This window comes from Ciconia boyciana, chromosome 6 (genome assembly GCF_034638445.1).
Source record: "Ciconia boyciana chromosome 6, ASM3463844v1, whole genome shotgun sequence".
Lineage (NCBI taxonomy): Eukaryota > Metazoa > Chordata > Aves > Ciconiiformes > Ciconiidae > Ciconia > Ciconia boyciana.
This window is the reverse complement of record NC_132939.1, coordinates 54,058,988-54,075,678: the sequence shown is the minus strand read 5'-3', so window position 1 is coordinate 54,075,678 and position 16,691 is coordinate 54,058,988. Positions and strand designations below refer to the sequence as shown.

Below are 16,691 nucleotides of genomic sequence, written 5' to 3'. Positions count from 1 at the left end.
AGGCTGCCATTCCTAGAATGCTGGGGTGCAGGAATGACTTCTGCAAAATATGGAAAGCTGTCAGGTTGCCAGCAAATTGTCATCAACAGGCAGGACAGGGCAAAGTTGAGGCTGCGTTATTTACAAAAACCTTCCCTGAGGAGAATAGTTGTGTATATCTGTAACCCCTGGCAAGAATGTCCTTCGCAGCAGCCAGGACTTCCTGTCCTCCCCCTCCTCGTTGCTAGGAGCAGAGTTCAGGGCCCTTCTCCCAGCCGTTCTGTGCCAAATCCGCCGTGCGTTTCTACCCAACATCCTGCCGCAAACAGCGGTTCACTGCCTTTGCTTTGAGAGGACCTGGAGGGCAGGAGGCTCGATCAGCCTCCATAGTACACTGTATGCTCTTTCTATATAATGTGAGCTTACATAGACACAGTTTTGTTCAGAGCGCATGTAACCAGCCTCCCTTCTCTACTAGTGATAAAGCAGAAAGCAGTTCACCTGGAGCTGGAGATAATGCACTTTTATAGAGATTCCAGTAGGTAATACTATTTTAGCTCTGTCCAAACCAAGTTGCATCTTCTCTCACCAGGACGGCTTAAGGTAAGTGCCAAGCAGCCATGCCCATCTCAGGGCAGGAGGCTGAAGGCCTCTCTCGTTCCTGTGCTCAGCCTCTGCCCTGCGAGAACAGGGGCGGAGGAGCAGCAGAGGGAAAGGACACTTAAGCTAAAGTCCTGACTAAGCAGCATTTCGTGCCGAGAGCTCAGGCAGTTCTGAATCAGAGGCCGCTTCCTTCCTAAGGACACGATACCCAAAAGAGGCAGGAGACTACAGAAATATTACAAGTCTGTAATCCCATGCACCGCAGGCAGAGCTGGCCAGTATCCCACAGCAGCAACACCCATCCAAGGAGGGACTCCGGTGGGGCAGGCAGGGTCTTTGCCCCAGCTGCATAGGAGGAAGCACCATTTTTCACAGTGCAAGGCGTTGAAATGCTGGACCAGGGCCCCAGCGTGGCTCTATGATTTCCAGCCCTGGAGACCTGCAGCACTGAAAGGATGAGGCCCTGAGCAACCTTGGGAGGCAGCCCCACTTGAGCAGGGGTTGGACAGGCGACCTCCCGGGGTCCCTGCCAGCCCAAATCGCTCCACAAACCTGTGGAAAAAAGCCAGTCTTCTGCCGGGTTTCGAAGTACAGTTCGTGACTGATGCATGATGAGGCCCAAAAGCAGGAAGCAGGAATTCAGCAGGAAGACTGCCTTTGAGGTCAATGGCTTTTATTTTAGGTTATACATGACCTGCCAGTGTCATTACTTCAGTGAATTATTGACAGATTGTATCACTGGGTGCAAAGTGGCGTTAAATCAGCTCTGTGCACAAAGCGGCCATGTGGGCTTTTGTTTTTTCTTTGCAGAAGTTGCCAGGTTCAGCAGGTCTCCCTCTTCCTCTCTCTCACACTGGGATCCTTTCCTTGTGAGTAAATGAGTGATTGTTGCACAACATTTCTCTGCAAACAAGTGTTTGAGGAGGCCTTGGCTGGGTTGCACAACCCTACTTGGTCAAAGTCTCCTGAAATACTCCTGCCTGCTGATGGCTCATGTGAGGGCCAGAGCATGAGTCACGACGTGACCATCCTGACTAACCAGGGGAGGTCGCAGATCACCAGACTGAACCGCTTCCTCCTCGCCTGGGCTGCAGCATGAGGAAAGCCCATGGCAAAGCAAACGAATAAAATCCCATGGAGCATTTAAAAATGCCCATTTCATTCCCACATTTGACTTTTTTTTCTCACCACCCAAAAAGTCAGATACCAGCCCAAAGCAGCGCAGGACCCTGGGCACCAGGGTCCGGAGGGAGGGACATGCTGAACCGCTCCAGCAGTTTCCACGTTGGGGCCTCAGAGCTTTGCTAGGGTCACCAAAACAACAGCACGTTTGTTCCAGACAGGCTGTTTCTGTATGACACTGGCCCGTGCAGAGCCTGAGTCCCACTACTGAGCTGTGAGCTTGGAGAGGAGGCAGCCGTCTCTGTCCTGGGTCCTCCAGGATCCTGTCATTTGGGTCATCTCCCAGCTTGTGTTCCCTGACAAGGGACAGCTGTGGTCGGGCCCTGGGGGAGCCGGGTCACCCCTGTACCCCAGAGATGTATGTTTATCAAAGTTGCTGCTGGTGGTTTATATGATATGACCAAACAGGCCAGGTGCCCCACGGCCTCTGAGCAAGCCCCGCTCTGCACTGAGCCCCAGCACAGGGATTTCCTTCCAGGCAGCTCACGGCCAGGCACAGTAACTCGCATTACTGGCAATAATCTCTGAGTTCGGAAGAGCCATGGCAACCTTTGAAAACCAAATCAGAGCTTTGCAGTTGTTATGCTAGAGGAAAATGTGGCATGTGCAATTTGAGAGCCTTTGTAAAAGCCCACAGAAATTCAGCTCGCACTCCTTGCATTTTGAAAACTGGGATCTGCAGGTCTGATTTTGGGACTAGGCTTTGGTAAGTTTTAGTCTGAGCCCATTTGGATTGCAGTGATTTAGCACTGTCATGGCTGCCATGGGCTGCACTGACCAGCCGTATGATCCATGGTTCCCCCTCGCCCGAGGTCCAGCTGCTGACTCAGACGTCCCAGGGTGCTGCGAGGTGCCAGGGCGCTTCACTTCATCAATCTGTTGCTCGACCCCAGCCAGTGCGAAGTCCGACTGCTCTCCAGAAATACCCGGCAGAAGATCAGTCCTAGCTTCCTTCCTTGCATGTTTCTACTTTAGCCTCATCCCCATCAGATTACTTTAGGCTCATTAACTGTGAATGTTACAGTATAAAGATAACCTCATCAGGCCAAGGACTTTGGCAGACATACACATCTTTGCTCCTGGGCCTTAAAATAACCTGCAGAAGCCATGGCAGAACTAAGCTGCTGGTCAGAACCCCCACCTCTGGGTCTGGCGCTGGGGACCCCCAGTCCCACCGTACATGGATCCCGTGCAGTGTGATACCTGTGCACAGGTGGTGGGAGGCGAGGTGGGTACATGGCTTGGAGTCCTACCAAGGGGGCCGGTGGGAGGTGGGCCAGAGAGCCAGTCTGGGCCCATGGTTTGGGTGGGGAAGGGAAGCAAGAGGCGGTGGGGTGTCTCCTTTGGGAGAGTGGGTGCAAAACAGAGGATTTGGAGAGTATGTGGGGGGGTTGAGAAAAAAGGAAGGTTTGTAAGTGACGCTGCCCAGAGGTTGGACTCTCCTGCTGCCACAGCCCCAGGGGTGACAGTCGAGATCGTCCTCAGTATGGGCAACACAGAGCAGGTCAGCCCTCAGGACATATGGACATCAGTGATGACACCTACAGTGGAAACAGGACAAGCGGCCTCTCTGTGCAGTGTGTCAGGGTTTTACTGGCACTGCTTCCACCAGAGGGGAAACTGCCACGAGCTCGCCCAACACGCAGGGATGGTGGTGGGCCGAGGAGCCAGGCAGGGTGAGGACATGTTGCCTCACAGCCGGAATACCCAGGGGACCCTGTACCCAGCCCTTGGTGACAGCCTGCTGCTGAGCCATCAGCACACGACATCCAGGGCAGAGCGGCAGAAGGGCAGGAGCTGATGCCCTTGCCACAGCCTGCAGGACGGACATGGGGAAGCTGCTGTTGGGGCAGAGAGGCCAGCAGCTCCTGGGGCCATGGGGGCTCCCTGGGGGCCTGTCCCACTGCTACAGCCAGGAGTTGGACAGCGGGGAGCAACAGGGGCAGCCCCAGTCCTGGGCATCGGGCACCCCCCTGAGGACGGGGACAGGCTGAGGCCGGGCTGGGACATAGCTGTGGGGAGCTAGGGACCAGCCCTGCTGCAGCATCACTGGGGCAGGGGCTGACAGCCCTGGGAGGCTGAAATGGGGTCCTGAGCCGTGGGCTGGGTGGGGTAGCCCTGGGGAGGCACTGGAGGCAGCAACGCCTGTGAGTGCCCTCAGGGCACTGGGAGCACCATCTCCTCTGTCAGATCAGTACTGGAAACCTGTATCTCTGGTTTGGTCATGGCATCCCAAGTGCCACCCTGAGAGCAGCACAGGCTCCCAGCAGGAGCACGCTGCCCTGCAAGAGGCTAATGGCAGTGCAAGGGAGGGGTTCAGCTCCGGCATCCTGCGGGTGTGCTGCCCAGAGGCAAGGTGGAGGAGCTGACAGCTGCACGTGAGCAGAAATAACCATGAATTTGGAGTCAGCTCAGTGCTGATGTCACACACTGCGAGTTTTGCACATGATGTCCTCGAAATCAAGATTGCTGTTATTCACTGTTCCTCTTGCTTGGTTGTTGTCCCTTCGTGACAAGATGTGCACGCAGCCCAAGCTGGCAGATGCACAGCACTGGTTTGCTATCTGTTTGCAGATTTGGCCAGTGCATGCTATAACTGGGGCACATATAACCATGGACATTTCAAGCCCCAGAAACTGAGAGAGTGACCAGCTACACGCGATGCCATTTTACCTTTGGAACTTCACAAGTAAAGCAGGGACCTTGGGCAACTTGGCCGAACGTGTCCCAGTTCTTTCTTGAATGTTAATGGGAGGAAACAACGGCAGCTTTGAGCAAAATCCATAGTAAAACACCCTTTTTTTCTAATCAGAGCTTTGCTACGCCTGATCCCAAGTTTGTGTAGCTGCAGTAGAGGTTACTTGCCTCCTGCATGCAGACAATCCAGTATCTTGTGTTTGCAGTGGGAATCTTGCCTGAATGAAGGCACCCAGAAGGCACGGATCTGTCTTGCAATTAAGGCTCCTGCTTCCATTAGCCAATCCTGAAAAATCGTTTTCAAATTTCATGAAATGCATTTTTGCATTGGTTCAATTTATTCTGTGGGAATTTAGGTTTGCAGGGAAATTTAAGTCTGCAATGGCTGAATGACTGAAAGCACACATAGAAAGGAGAATTAGCAAGTTCTGTCTGCAACAGCCTGAATTTATTGAAGTAATAACCTAGTGGGACTTATAGATACGAAAACACTAGAGAAAATGACATCCCGGTAAAAAGGGACAGGTATTTAATTCTAGCTCTTTTTGACTTTCAAATTTTAATCTGGTTTGCTACACTGGGCAAATTATTAAGTTCTTTACAAACGCTTATTTTAAAATAATTGCACATATCACACATGGAAATAAATATACACTTAACCAGACACTATCATACAACCAATGTGATTAAAACTGCTGTACATGTAAAACTGATGGTGAAGACTTTCAATCTTTAAGAAAAATACATTGATGAAAATGCCTGTACTACCTGATTTCAGTGACAAATAGATGGCAGAAAATGTATTCTTAGTGAAGGTACAGGATCATCTTGCATGGTCTGTAATTATGTGGACTTCAAAGGCAATGACGTTGTAGACAGCAAGACAGAGATGGAGTTCTGCTACAGGTGGCAACGATATGCCACTGAATACATCAGACAAGACTCAGTTTATTGAAACTGGGTGAACAGATGCTGTCAGGCATAAACGCAGTCTTACCTCCAGATAGCATTGAGGTGTGTGCAGACCTTTCACAGGCCTTGTGCATAGAGGCGCTTCACACCTGCCATAATTTATTATCGAGTAAATGTCCGCTTTTCCGCAAGATCTCTGGATTTTCTCCATTGTCCATTTACATTCTGTGACGTTGGCTGGTTGCCAGCGGGAGGTTCTGAGGTTTGATACTTCAAGTTTTCCAGAGGATGAATGTTCTCCTGAATGCTCCTTTTATTTCTGCAAATTAACTCTTCTGAGAAATGCCCTGTATTCAGACAGCATCTACAATTAGCACATCTGCCCTATGTTGAAGGCCACGTTCCAGAGACCTTCTGAGGTCTGCAGATACCAGAAGATCTAATGAGATAAACTATCCAGCCCTTCCAGGATGACAGCAAACACAACAAAAGAGCAGCACAGCCCTTAGGGAAAGTCTGACTCTTTGACAATTGGAACTGGTGGGTTTTCATGGTCTATTGGTTTATAAATAAAATGGAAATCTTTCTTGGTTTCATTCTTCAGCAGGGAGGCTTTGATATGGTGAGGAAGGGCATCTTTGTCCAGCTGCAGCCACTGGTCATCAACATAAACAAAGAGTCCATAGTCCTTGGGATGGGAGACCTCAAACTTTTCGGCACACTGCTGGCTCAGCTGCTCAGCCGTGGTGTCGTTCCGGGAAGCAAGTGTCCTTGACTGAGCACCGATTTCCAGAAAGGAGATAGAGATGAAATCCTGAAGAGAAACATGAGGATAGATCTTGCAGTTAACACAGTGACTTGGGACCAAAGGCGGCAGAATTCAGCCCAAAGCTCTAGCTGCCTAGAGCTCCTAAACACTCCCAAATATCCTCCAGTCATCCTCCAATGCCCCAGTTTTTCTCTCCTTTCTCCCCTCTGATGAACAAGCTCTGAATCAGCAAAGACTTAAACTAACAAACACTTAACCAAATAATTAGCCCTGTAAAGACACATAAGTGAAAGCTTTTTTCTGATTTTGGTGAATGTCATTAATGAGCAGTCTGCAACAGTTCCTTCTCCCACCTTTCTACAGCTCCTGAAGAAATAGGATGCAGAGAAGTAACAGACCATAACAACAAGCCAAAAACCTTAGGCATCTGGCCTGAAAACCCCATCTCACAGAAATAGGAAAGGGCTGGCAGTGCAGTAACCCTTGTAACTCCACTGTCACCCAAACAGCACCTTGAGAATGTGTCCTCCAAACTTCCTTCCATCACTGAGGAAACAGAAGAAAAAGTATGCTGGGGAGGCTGATTTACTTGTATCCCCTTTCAGGCAATAATGACTGTTGGGATGACTTTCCTTTTGCCAAACTCATGAGGAACAGAATCTAGAGAGCTTTTGGTCACAGTGGAATCTGCGTGTTTAATTTGCATCTGTGACATTCAAAAAAATTCCCAGCCATTTTGGCCAGAAAATACTCAGGTTCCCCAGCAGAAGTGAGATTGGCCAAATATGTGGACTATGGGTTTCCAAACTGCATTTATGGAGTATCACTGCAGATGATTAAGGCAGCCAGAGGGATGTGCAGGGACATGCTGAACACATCAGCAAGCTTTTTACCTCTGCCAGGATGGGCTTACATATCTCTGATATTACCCCTCATTCAGGCCCTTACGCTGCTGGAGGTGATGGGAATCTTCTGGGGAAATGTGGCATTTGCTCGCTCAGCTATTATGCTCCATGCTAGGTACTTGCTATGAGCTACTGCCAGAGCAGCACTCGGGGCTGGATGGATATTTGGTGTATCCCATCCACCATTCGCAAGTTCTGAGATCATCAGGGACTGTTTTGACTGCAGTATGAGAAACATATTCAAGTCCATGCTTTCACAGGACTATATGGACTGTGTCTCCCCCTCAGGAGACTTTCCCCTGGCTTTCCCCTCGGCATTCACAACTTTCAGTTTTGCTTTGTGAAGGCTTTACAGAACCTGAGACGTGGCCTTTGCTGCCTCCCTGTGGGTGACAATTTGATCACAGGACATGGGGCTGGCAGGGCATCCCGAAGGTCTGGTCCTACATCCAGCCTCACCATAGCCAGAGGCCCAGAGCACCCATCCATCCTGGGACGTCTCCCACTGCTGCATGGGGAGGTCTTTGCCGGGCCATATCCAGCATTGGGCTTCAAAGCTAACCAGACGTTGTTGGATCTTCCCTGCTGCCAGACAGGAGAAGCCAGGCTCTGGAAGATGCTTGTCTGACTTGCCCTTGGGGTGTCTCAGGTCCTCCTACAGCTTTATGCCATCTAGGAACTACCGCTGTGTAGCCTGCTCACATCTCCTCAGCTTAGCCCACGATTTTCCCAGGCCCTAAGGGTGATGGAGAAGAGGGGCTCCCTGCCGCAGCTCTCCACATGCGAAGGCTCCTAGCATGCCTCCTTCGAGATTGAACAACAAAATCACTGCAGTTATAGTTAAAATTATATTGTTATGAGGGTACTTCAAGACTTCAAAATGCATTTTGTAAGCAATATGTATTTCAAATGAGGCGTGGTTTTTTAAGATTTGGAAATCTTGCACCATATGTACTCTTGTTTTTTCAACAGTGATTTGGGTTAATTTTGTTTTAAAATAATTATCATATTAAAAATTTGTAAGTATGGAGAGAGCATGTTCATCTTCCAGGCTTTTTCCCTAGAAAATAATGCCAGCTACCTGCACTGATGAGCGAGAAGCCCGGGCCTTGTTCAGCGTCCTCCGTCGCTCCCAGCGGTGAATGGAGTCCTGCACCTCCATGCTCAGCTGCCGCGTGACGGTGATTTTGTCGTAGTTCTTGATGTGCTCCAGGGCCCCATAGGTGGTGGTTAAATAATAGGAGCCTGTGAAAGGAGAAGGTCTTATATGAACATCACACCAGCACAGGCCATTCATTTCCACTTCGACCCTGCCTGCTTGTGCCTGTGCAGTGCAGCTGTCTAACACTTGCGCTGTCTGTGCCTCGCTGCAGGGAGTGCAGGGGTATCTGACCTTAACCCAAGAGAAAGGAGACCTAATGACCAGTGTCCTCCACACGCTTCTGCTTCACAGCCCAGAATGCTGAGGCTGTAGATGCCTTAGGAGGAAACACAGGCTGAACGTAAACTACTACAAAAGCTGCTTTCACAAACAAACCCAAACCAACGCCTTTGACCACAGACGGCTTATTCTTTGGGGCATGGCCATCTTTTTGTTGTGTTTAACAGGGCCAGTGCAACAGGTCTGTAATTCGGGCTCCTGAGCGGTCCCCATAATGCAAGGAAATAGTAACAATTGTAGTGTACTCTGTAGGAAAAGTACAAGGCCTGGATTCAGCCCCTCCAACTCTAGCTACCTCACTGAAATGTTTAGAGCCTGGGTCCCCTGTGGGCTCAGCACCGTTGAAGGATGTCTCAGACCCGCAAGGACGAGTTACCCTCCACTCCCTTCATCTCTATCAACTAGACAGGGTACCCAGATGTTTGGCTGAGAGTAATTCCTGGACTGTTCGGAGTTGTGGGACAAATCTTGGTAAAGCAGAGAAACGGGATAAAGCAGTGAAAGCCTGCAGCCAGCCCTTTTCCCTCAGAAACTCCCTGACTGCTGGGCTGTTGGCTGCAGCAGGTAATAAATAACCAACTGCAGCAGCCAGGGAAGCAGCTGGAGCATGGTAAGAACAGGCTTCATCAACAGAGATGAAGATAAGCCCTGATAAGAGCAGAGTTGAATATGAGGAAGCTGCTGCTCTGGTTGCGGGGCAGCCCCGTGCCAGGGCACCGCCCCAGCGCCGGGTTAATTAAAAGTGCTCATTTTCCCAGCTGCCTCCCGGGCTCAGCTCCGCTGACGAGGGAGAGGCTCGGGCCAGGGTCTCCTCTGAACAGAGGGAAGGAGTCAGCCTGCAGAGCTGCTCGAGCAGCAGCGCAGTGTCCCAGAGTCAGCGGGGAAGGGGACGCGTCCCCTGGGCCTCCAGGCGAGAGCACGCCCGGCCTGCAGCCGGCGAGAGGCCAGGCCTCGGCGGGGCCGGCGCCACAGCGAGCCCCGCGGCGGGCGGGCCCTCCGCCCCGGCCTCTGCGCCATCCCCCGCTGCTGCCCCCCTCAGCCCGGGTGCCGGCAACACAGGGACGAATACAAATTGCCCGCCAGCTGGGCGGAGCTCCCCGTTTTTAAGAAGTTTCGTAATAATTGCAGTTGCCCCTAGATGGCACTCCCACATCACCCAAGCCTCCCGCCAGCCCGCCGGCAGTTCCGCAGCCCTCCCTCAGGCTCCGAGGAGCTCCACAGCCATTGTGGCTGGTTGCGTAAGTGGTGGCTAAGACAGCATTTTATTTAAGAGCAGTATTTTTAGAGCGCCGTTAAAGTTTGGTGTATGAGAGGAGATACCAAGACATTGCCATTTGACTTTCTGTACTTGGGAGGATCCGATGAGGAATGTGCCACAGCTACGTAGGTCTGCATACACCGAAACCTCTCTCTTTACTGTCTCCCACAAAGTGCTGCTGAGAACAGGCTAACGAGCCTGCAAGTGCCACTTTTCCCCTCTTAAATATAGTTACTACCTTCCCTCGTCTGTCATTCAGTATTTCTCCTGCTCTGGCAGAGTCAGGGGACCTGCGACTTGGTGTATCCCTTCACTCAGAATCCAGGGAGGAAGGTCTCCCAGTCCCCCACAACAGGAATTCATTACATTTTCTTTAAGAATTAATTTTTCTTCCACTTTCCAGTATCTTCATTTCCACAGAGTCATTCCCCATCATCTGTCCTTGCCTTTGCCCCAGTAGTCAACATCACTGTTGTTATAAAATTCATTCAAAGTACATTTTTAATTTGGAGGTCAGATTTAAATGATTTTGTGTATTGACCTGACGTAATTTCACAGTTTTCTCACTTCTGCTTTCCTTTTTTTCCTTTTATTTCTGTGACTGAGTCACCTTGTACCATTTAACTTTGAAAGGCCTCACTCAGGTTAACTTTTGCCAGTTCCTCTTTTAGCCCTGCGCTGCGCGATCTCAGAGCTGTCTTCACTGAGGCGTTCTTTTTTTCCGTTCCCTGTATCTTCAGTTACTCTCAGTCTCCTTTCTGATGTGATATTCTGCCAGTTTGATCTGGAACTCCCTCACAAAATTTTTCTCCTTTGACTGGAGTGCACGTTTCACACAGTCTTTGCATCTTTGACTTAAGAGAACTTCCACCCAGCTTTGCCTTCGATACCCTGAGCTCCCAACCCAGCTGACTTCAGTAACCAGCCTGGTAGTGTGCCCTTTTGAAATGAAGAACCTGTGGGCAGTGTAGTCACCAAAACCAGCTTAGTCATGTCAGCAAAATGCTGTGCTTGGGCTAACATTTTTCTGCTAACAATTCTTTTCAGCAGGAAAATTAGCCTGTGCAGAAACCCCTCACTAATACAATTTTATTGCTACTGCTCATTCTGTTAGTATTTACTTTCGCCCACCTCTGCACTTGTGCTGGGATGACATGCTCTTCATTAAGCCTTATAACTCCATTTAATATAAATAAAATTAGTCTGCTGTTGTTCATCCAGGACTCCTTTCTAGAACCTCAGTATTTACCAAAACAAAGTCTAAAACAAACCCCATTTTATTGGTTTAGTGACTACTTGGTGAAAAATGATCTGTGTTCCTAATTCAGAGTGCGTAACCCTGTCACTGTTAGTAGCATTTGCTTCCCAAGCTATATTTAAGAAACTAAAGGCCCACAGTTCCCTGGGGTATTTATCCCTCTAATAGCAGAGGTCTTTATTCACATCCAAACCCAATATGCCTCTCTAAGCTGACTTACTTTTCTCTGCCTCACTCTGATACTCAGCCAGAGAACTTTGTCAAAGGGGTCACTCAAATTTAAGAGTAGAGCGACCATGAGAATGATGTATGGCCCCAGGCATACAATGCAGTTTAAGAAATGTGCTCTTTTCTCATTGGAATAAATAAAAGTGTCCGCACAATGGATTGCATCAGCAGTTTAATTTTAGGCAAAGACCTTTTAACTTTTCAGCCTTTGGGCCAAGGAACACTAGATGTCTCTGTTTAGGTTACTAATCCAGCAACTCAGTTCTCGTTTATGCTGGGTCCCTGCCTTTCTAGCTGGTGTCTAAGGGCACTGTACTGCTAAAAACAGTTAAGTGTTTGACAATAATTTTAGAGCCTCAGATTTGAAAAGCTTGGTCAAAGCTTATCCACAAAATCTAGCCAGCGCCTTGCTGCACTGAAGCAAAGTAAATAATGATTTCCAAAGCGAATATCCCAGGAGCAAACACCATACTCTACCTTCCCCTAGCTGCAGAGCAGGGTCCATGAGCTCCATCATATATTCCACATTCAGAAGGACTTCAGTCAAGTTGCTGCGGGCCAACACATACATGAGCACGGGGAGGAAGTCATCGGCACCGTACGGCTTCCCTGAGCAAAGAGAAACACAGAGAGGTCCCAATAAACTCACCACAAAGACACGTTCCCACACAACAGTGACAGCTTCTCAGCTGGCATGTCCTTTGCAGACTTTAGCTTACATTATCTGAAAAGTTAAAGCTCGAAAGCGTCAGCAAAGAAAAAATGCTGAAAAAGGGAAAGTTAGTTCACTTAAAAAGTAGGTAAACTTGTTTCAAGCCCAAAATATGAGCTTGAAAAATTTTAGTGAGCTCCATTTCCTCCATTCTTTATTAACTGGAGAAAGAGAAACTTAAACTTCATGGATCACAGACAAGTGACAATCCTTGAAGAATGCAAAGGCTGCCAGCTTAGCCCTCTGATTTGACACTGCCATCAAGACTGCAATTCAAGTTTGCAATATTAGCAGCAAAGTTGCCTACATGCATTAGGGGTATTTATTCTCTTAGGTTCGCTCTGTGTGGGACCAAAGAGCAGAAAACAGAATTTGAGACAGTGGTTTTTAGGACTGAGGACTTCTGTGTTTATGTTCCTTCAGAAGGCAAAACATTGCACTACATGTTCCTAATTAAAATAGTCTCCCAAGAGCTAGGATCTAAGAGGAAGCATCTTTCCAGCCATGGTGTCTAGCTAAGAAAACAAAAAGCATTTCACATTGGACTTAGACTAGTTTTTGGACTTGGTGTTCAGCAGGTGCTAGAGGAACAGATCCTCATGGGCTCAAGATTTCCTGTGCTTAAAACATTCATATCAACAAAGTCAACAAAGTGATCTTACATGTAATCTGTAGGAGCTCTTTGGGATCTCTGAGGACAAAAAAGCATACATGTTAACAGTCATCATTATAAATAATTACTACTTAAAATAGAATCCAAACTGAAGCTGCACTGCATAAACCGCAAAGAACACAAGGATAACTTTTCTTATTTGAAAGATGCTTTAACTTTCCACCAACATGTCATAAATTCATCATGGACAACCCATAATAACGAGTTGCTTCACAGGCCTATCTTCCCAACATTCAGAGTTGACCATTCCTCTTAACCTAAGCCCAGATTGCTTTCATTCTGAATGTCCTCCCTCGGACAGTGGGCAGGTTTCCTCACCTGAGCACTTGGATGTGTTGGTTTCATGGGCCATGTGCGTCTCACTTGAGAACAGTTTGCCTTACCTCAAAGAATCAAAGCTACCCTAGATGTAGCTTTGGTGAAATTATGCCCTAGCCATTTTTGGCCCATAGTCCACATGCTCTTCCATGGTTGAGCATAAATTCCTATTTCTCAAATGTTCCCACTGACTTATTTCAAATCTTTGCCATGAGTCAGCTTTCCTTTTTTGTCATTCATCGCTGACACAGATTCTCCCCTGGCAAAGAAAGATATTCTTCTGAAGCCTCAAATAAACATGAGCTTAGCCCCTGATTAAAAAAAAAAAAAAAGTGTGGCTTTCAAATAAACCCAGTAATATATCTAGTGAACAGAGAGTTGATCCAGTTTAAACAAAGTGTTGGAGGATGAGAGATTGTCAGGGCTCAGGGCTGTAATTCAGTCTGTTTCTAACAGAATCTGCACACGCCATAACATAGACAATTTATTTAATGAAAGCTGGATTAACACTTTCAATTCTGTTTATTATGGCTGCCTTTAGTTAAATGACACAGCCTTAGGTCTTCAACCAAAATATAAAATTATTTTTTTGTTTCATTAACATCTGGATGGACATTTTGTTTGTCTGTTGTTGCCTTGGCTTATGTCTCTGTGAAAGCTTTAGCTTTGTGAGGGGTCCAATTCATTACAGTCATATATATTACCTTAATACAAGCAGCTTAGTATTACAGTTATTTAATATTGTCTAGCAAAAAAAGATGACACAACTGAGAAATGAAAATGTACTAGAAAAACTGCACAGAGAAAAGTCCTTTCTCCTTTTGACTTGCGTAAATCAGATGCCAACAGAGTTAGTTCTGTATAAAACTATTGTAAAGGAAGATGAAGTACCAAAGAGTTTATGAGTCTCATCTTTTTCCCTTCTTTAAAAACTTTTTCTTTATGATGTAGTAGTTACTGACCAATGGCATGGATTGGGTGCTTCTGGTTTCCTGAAGGCGAAGGGATTTCCAGTGCAACACCAACAGCAGAATTTTCTCTTCCCTACCACTTCTTTTTCATGACCAATCCATGTTGTGTCTGCTAGGGCATCCAAGAAAGTTGCTACTTCACAACATGAATTCCTATCCACTGGAAAAAAAATGCTGTTTTTTTTTTATAAAATGTCACTGAAAGAGATCACCAACCAGACAACGGACTGACCAACCAATGCAGAGTGGAAACAGAAACTTGGAACTAAACAATTCCATGTCTCCAGCCATCAGCTTCTAGTGTCAACTGAAATGAAAGTTAGAGGACACTTTTCAAGAACTCCTACAGAATCTATTTTTTTTTATTGGCTGAGAAGTGGTTGTATGTACAAGCAGGCACTGAGTCAATTATTTTTCATTGCTGTCTATCTCATTTCTATAAGCTGATTGAGCTCCTCTGCCCACCAGCCCTTGTTATAAACCTTTCTCAACTTTAAGATTTCATAGAAGTATTATTGGACTCCCATCTGTTTATGTGGCTGAAATATGAAAATCTGATATACAGGTTTTTTTTGATTAATAAACTCAGAGTAGGGATGTCTGACTGCAATAATGGAAAGAGTACTCATTCTCCATATGCTATATGCTCATAACCAGCATAAATTACTAGACATCATTTTAATTCACTTGTGGGAATATGAAGCCTGATTCTTAAATACCCATGTCTGTAGCTAAAGCTGAAGTCAGCAGGAGCTGTAGGTGTCACAAGAGAAAAACAAAGCTAATCATCAGGATCTAGCTCTGACTGCATGTGTTGCTACAAACTTCCAGTGTTGCCTAGGGCAGGTCAGGCGTGGTATGTTGTGCCTACTCCTTGTAGGCATCGTAACAGCTTCTCTCCACTGACTGCACATGGAGCCAAGGACAGGTACCCGAGAGGGCAGAACTCTGAACCTTGTTCTCCTGGCCTTGGATGTCACAGCAGGCACAGGGACTAGCTTAGACATGTACAGCTGTCAGACCAAGTAGGGCCCTGAGATGCCCTGTATCTCAGTCCATCCATAGGTGCTGTCAGCAACTCAAATATGACCAGAAGCAGGAGGCACAACGATACATGAAACAATGCCTGTGAGCCAAGGCTGAGAGGTTGGTGCTGCTCAGCATCCTGCAACCCACATGATCCCTGTGCCATGAAAGGCACCAGGGCACTAACCAGTGTCCATCTGGGAGATGCAGCAGGGATGTCCTCTGCAGGCTGCTGCCTCCTCAGCTCCACTTTCAATCTGGGCCAGAGCCAAGCTCCCAGACCTGCATGTCTAGCTCCATCTGTGGTCTCTCACAGAGGGGTATGGTTGCAGCTGTCAGAGTTAAATGTAGCTCTGACCCTGCTAGTGGTCTCAGTGACACTGGCGCTGAGCTTGCTTGTTCAAGGTGGTGTTGTCCTACTCCAGATATGACTTGCTTGCTTTATTTCCCCTTCTTCCCTGCAGGATCAGGAAACATTTATTTCATAAATATCTATAAGAAGCTTAAAATAAGCCTTCTCTTCTGCCACAAACTCATCCTATTATGTTTATAGCACAGCAAATACAACGTCAGCTCCTGGCTGGGATGCAGTGCTTGAATAGTTGGGTATTAATTAAATACATGATTTAAAGCAACTGGAATTCTGCCCAAGCCTCCATAAAGAAATTACAGCCTATTTTAACACATTCATGCATTTCTTTTCCCTCCATGTATATTCTGACAACCAGCAGCCAGTGATGATGCTCTGTACCTTGCTCTAATAGTTTACAAACACTGGCATGATGTCTAGCAGCAGCTCTCCAGGAAATATGAATTTTAGCCTAAGTTTATAGCTGGGAAACCTAAGGTTAACTGACATTTGTTCAAAATTGTAAGAAAAGATTGTGACCATCCTTCCACTCAGTAGCATTTTGCTGTCTCTTGTCTATCCCATACTATTTCAGCAAGGTTTGATTTATGGTATAGTTGAATTAAGAGAGTTAATACATGCAGGCAGCATGAATCCACTTCAAAAACATATGTTTTACAGATCAGAGGAATTCGTTCCCCTTGAAAAATTTGAACTGGCTCTTTAATTCAAATGTAGAAATTGCGCTAGCCAGAAAAAAGATATAATCTCTAGTCCATCAGCCTTCATTAATAGTAACCTAAATACAAATATCCTCTTCCTAAAGGTAACAAAGTAAAACTGTTATGTATAGCTTTATTTTCCTTCTCAGAAGTGAGATGTGATAATGAGCAGTGTGGAGGGATTGCTCTGATTTAGTTTTAGGAGCTTCTAGCATCGGTTCTACACTGGCTGCTGAAGTATTTGAGGTCAGTTTCCTTTTCATAAGCTTATCTATCCCACTGAAGACACACTGCTTCCTGTCCATGCCTTTGTCAACTGCAGAGCCATACAGGAGTGCATTAGGGCAACTAATATCCTGCTCAATTCTATAGGGGATGACAAACTCAATCCTAAAAGCTAAGGAAGAGAAATATTCCAATGGAATACATGTCCTATCTATCCTCTTTTTCCAAAAGCAGATTATGCATTAGCCATGCAAAACTATGCAATAGAAATTATTAAATGTTATGTTTTAGGGCCAGTCGCCTAGCCAACTCCGTTACTAGTACAGAACTGGTTTTGAACTATATACTCCAGCTCCCTGTGCAGTTCAAAGATGCTCCAAAAATGAAGCTTCATAACCTTAGGTAGTCCACAAGTTAAAAATACTGCAGTAAGAAAATTGTTCCTCTGTTCATTCTTCTTGAA

General features: G+C 46.8%; 1 protein-coding gene across 2 annotated transcripts in view; it reads right to left on the bottom strand.

The window, feature by feature from the left end:
- Positions 1-4,902: 4,902 nt before the first annotated feature.
- The window catches only part of RIN3 (Ras and Rab interactor 3), a 70,439-nt gene continuing 58,650 nt past the window's right edge, over positions 4,903-16,691 (bottom strand). For both annotated transcript variants that reach the window (XM_072865637.1, XM_072865638.1), the window contains 3 exons: positions 11,710-11,841; positions 8,129-8,292; positions 4,903-6,187 (listed from right to left, as the gene is read on the bottom strand). In XM_072865637.1, coding sequence (XP_072721738.1) covers positions 5,879-6,187; positions 8,129-8,292; positions 11,710-11,841 — 605 coding nt within the window. In that variant the 3' untranslated portion in view covers positions 4,903-5,878. The remainder of the gene's footprint in view (positions 6,188-8,128; positions 8,293-11,709; positions 11,842-16,691) is intronic.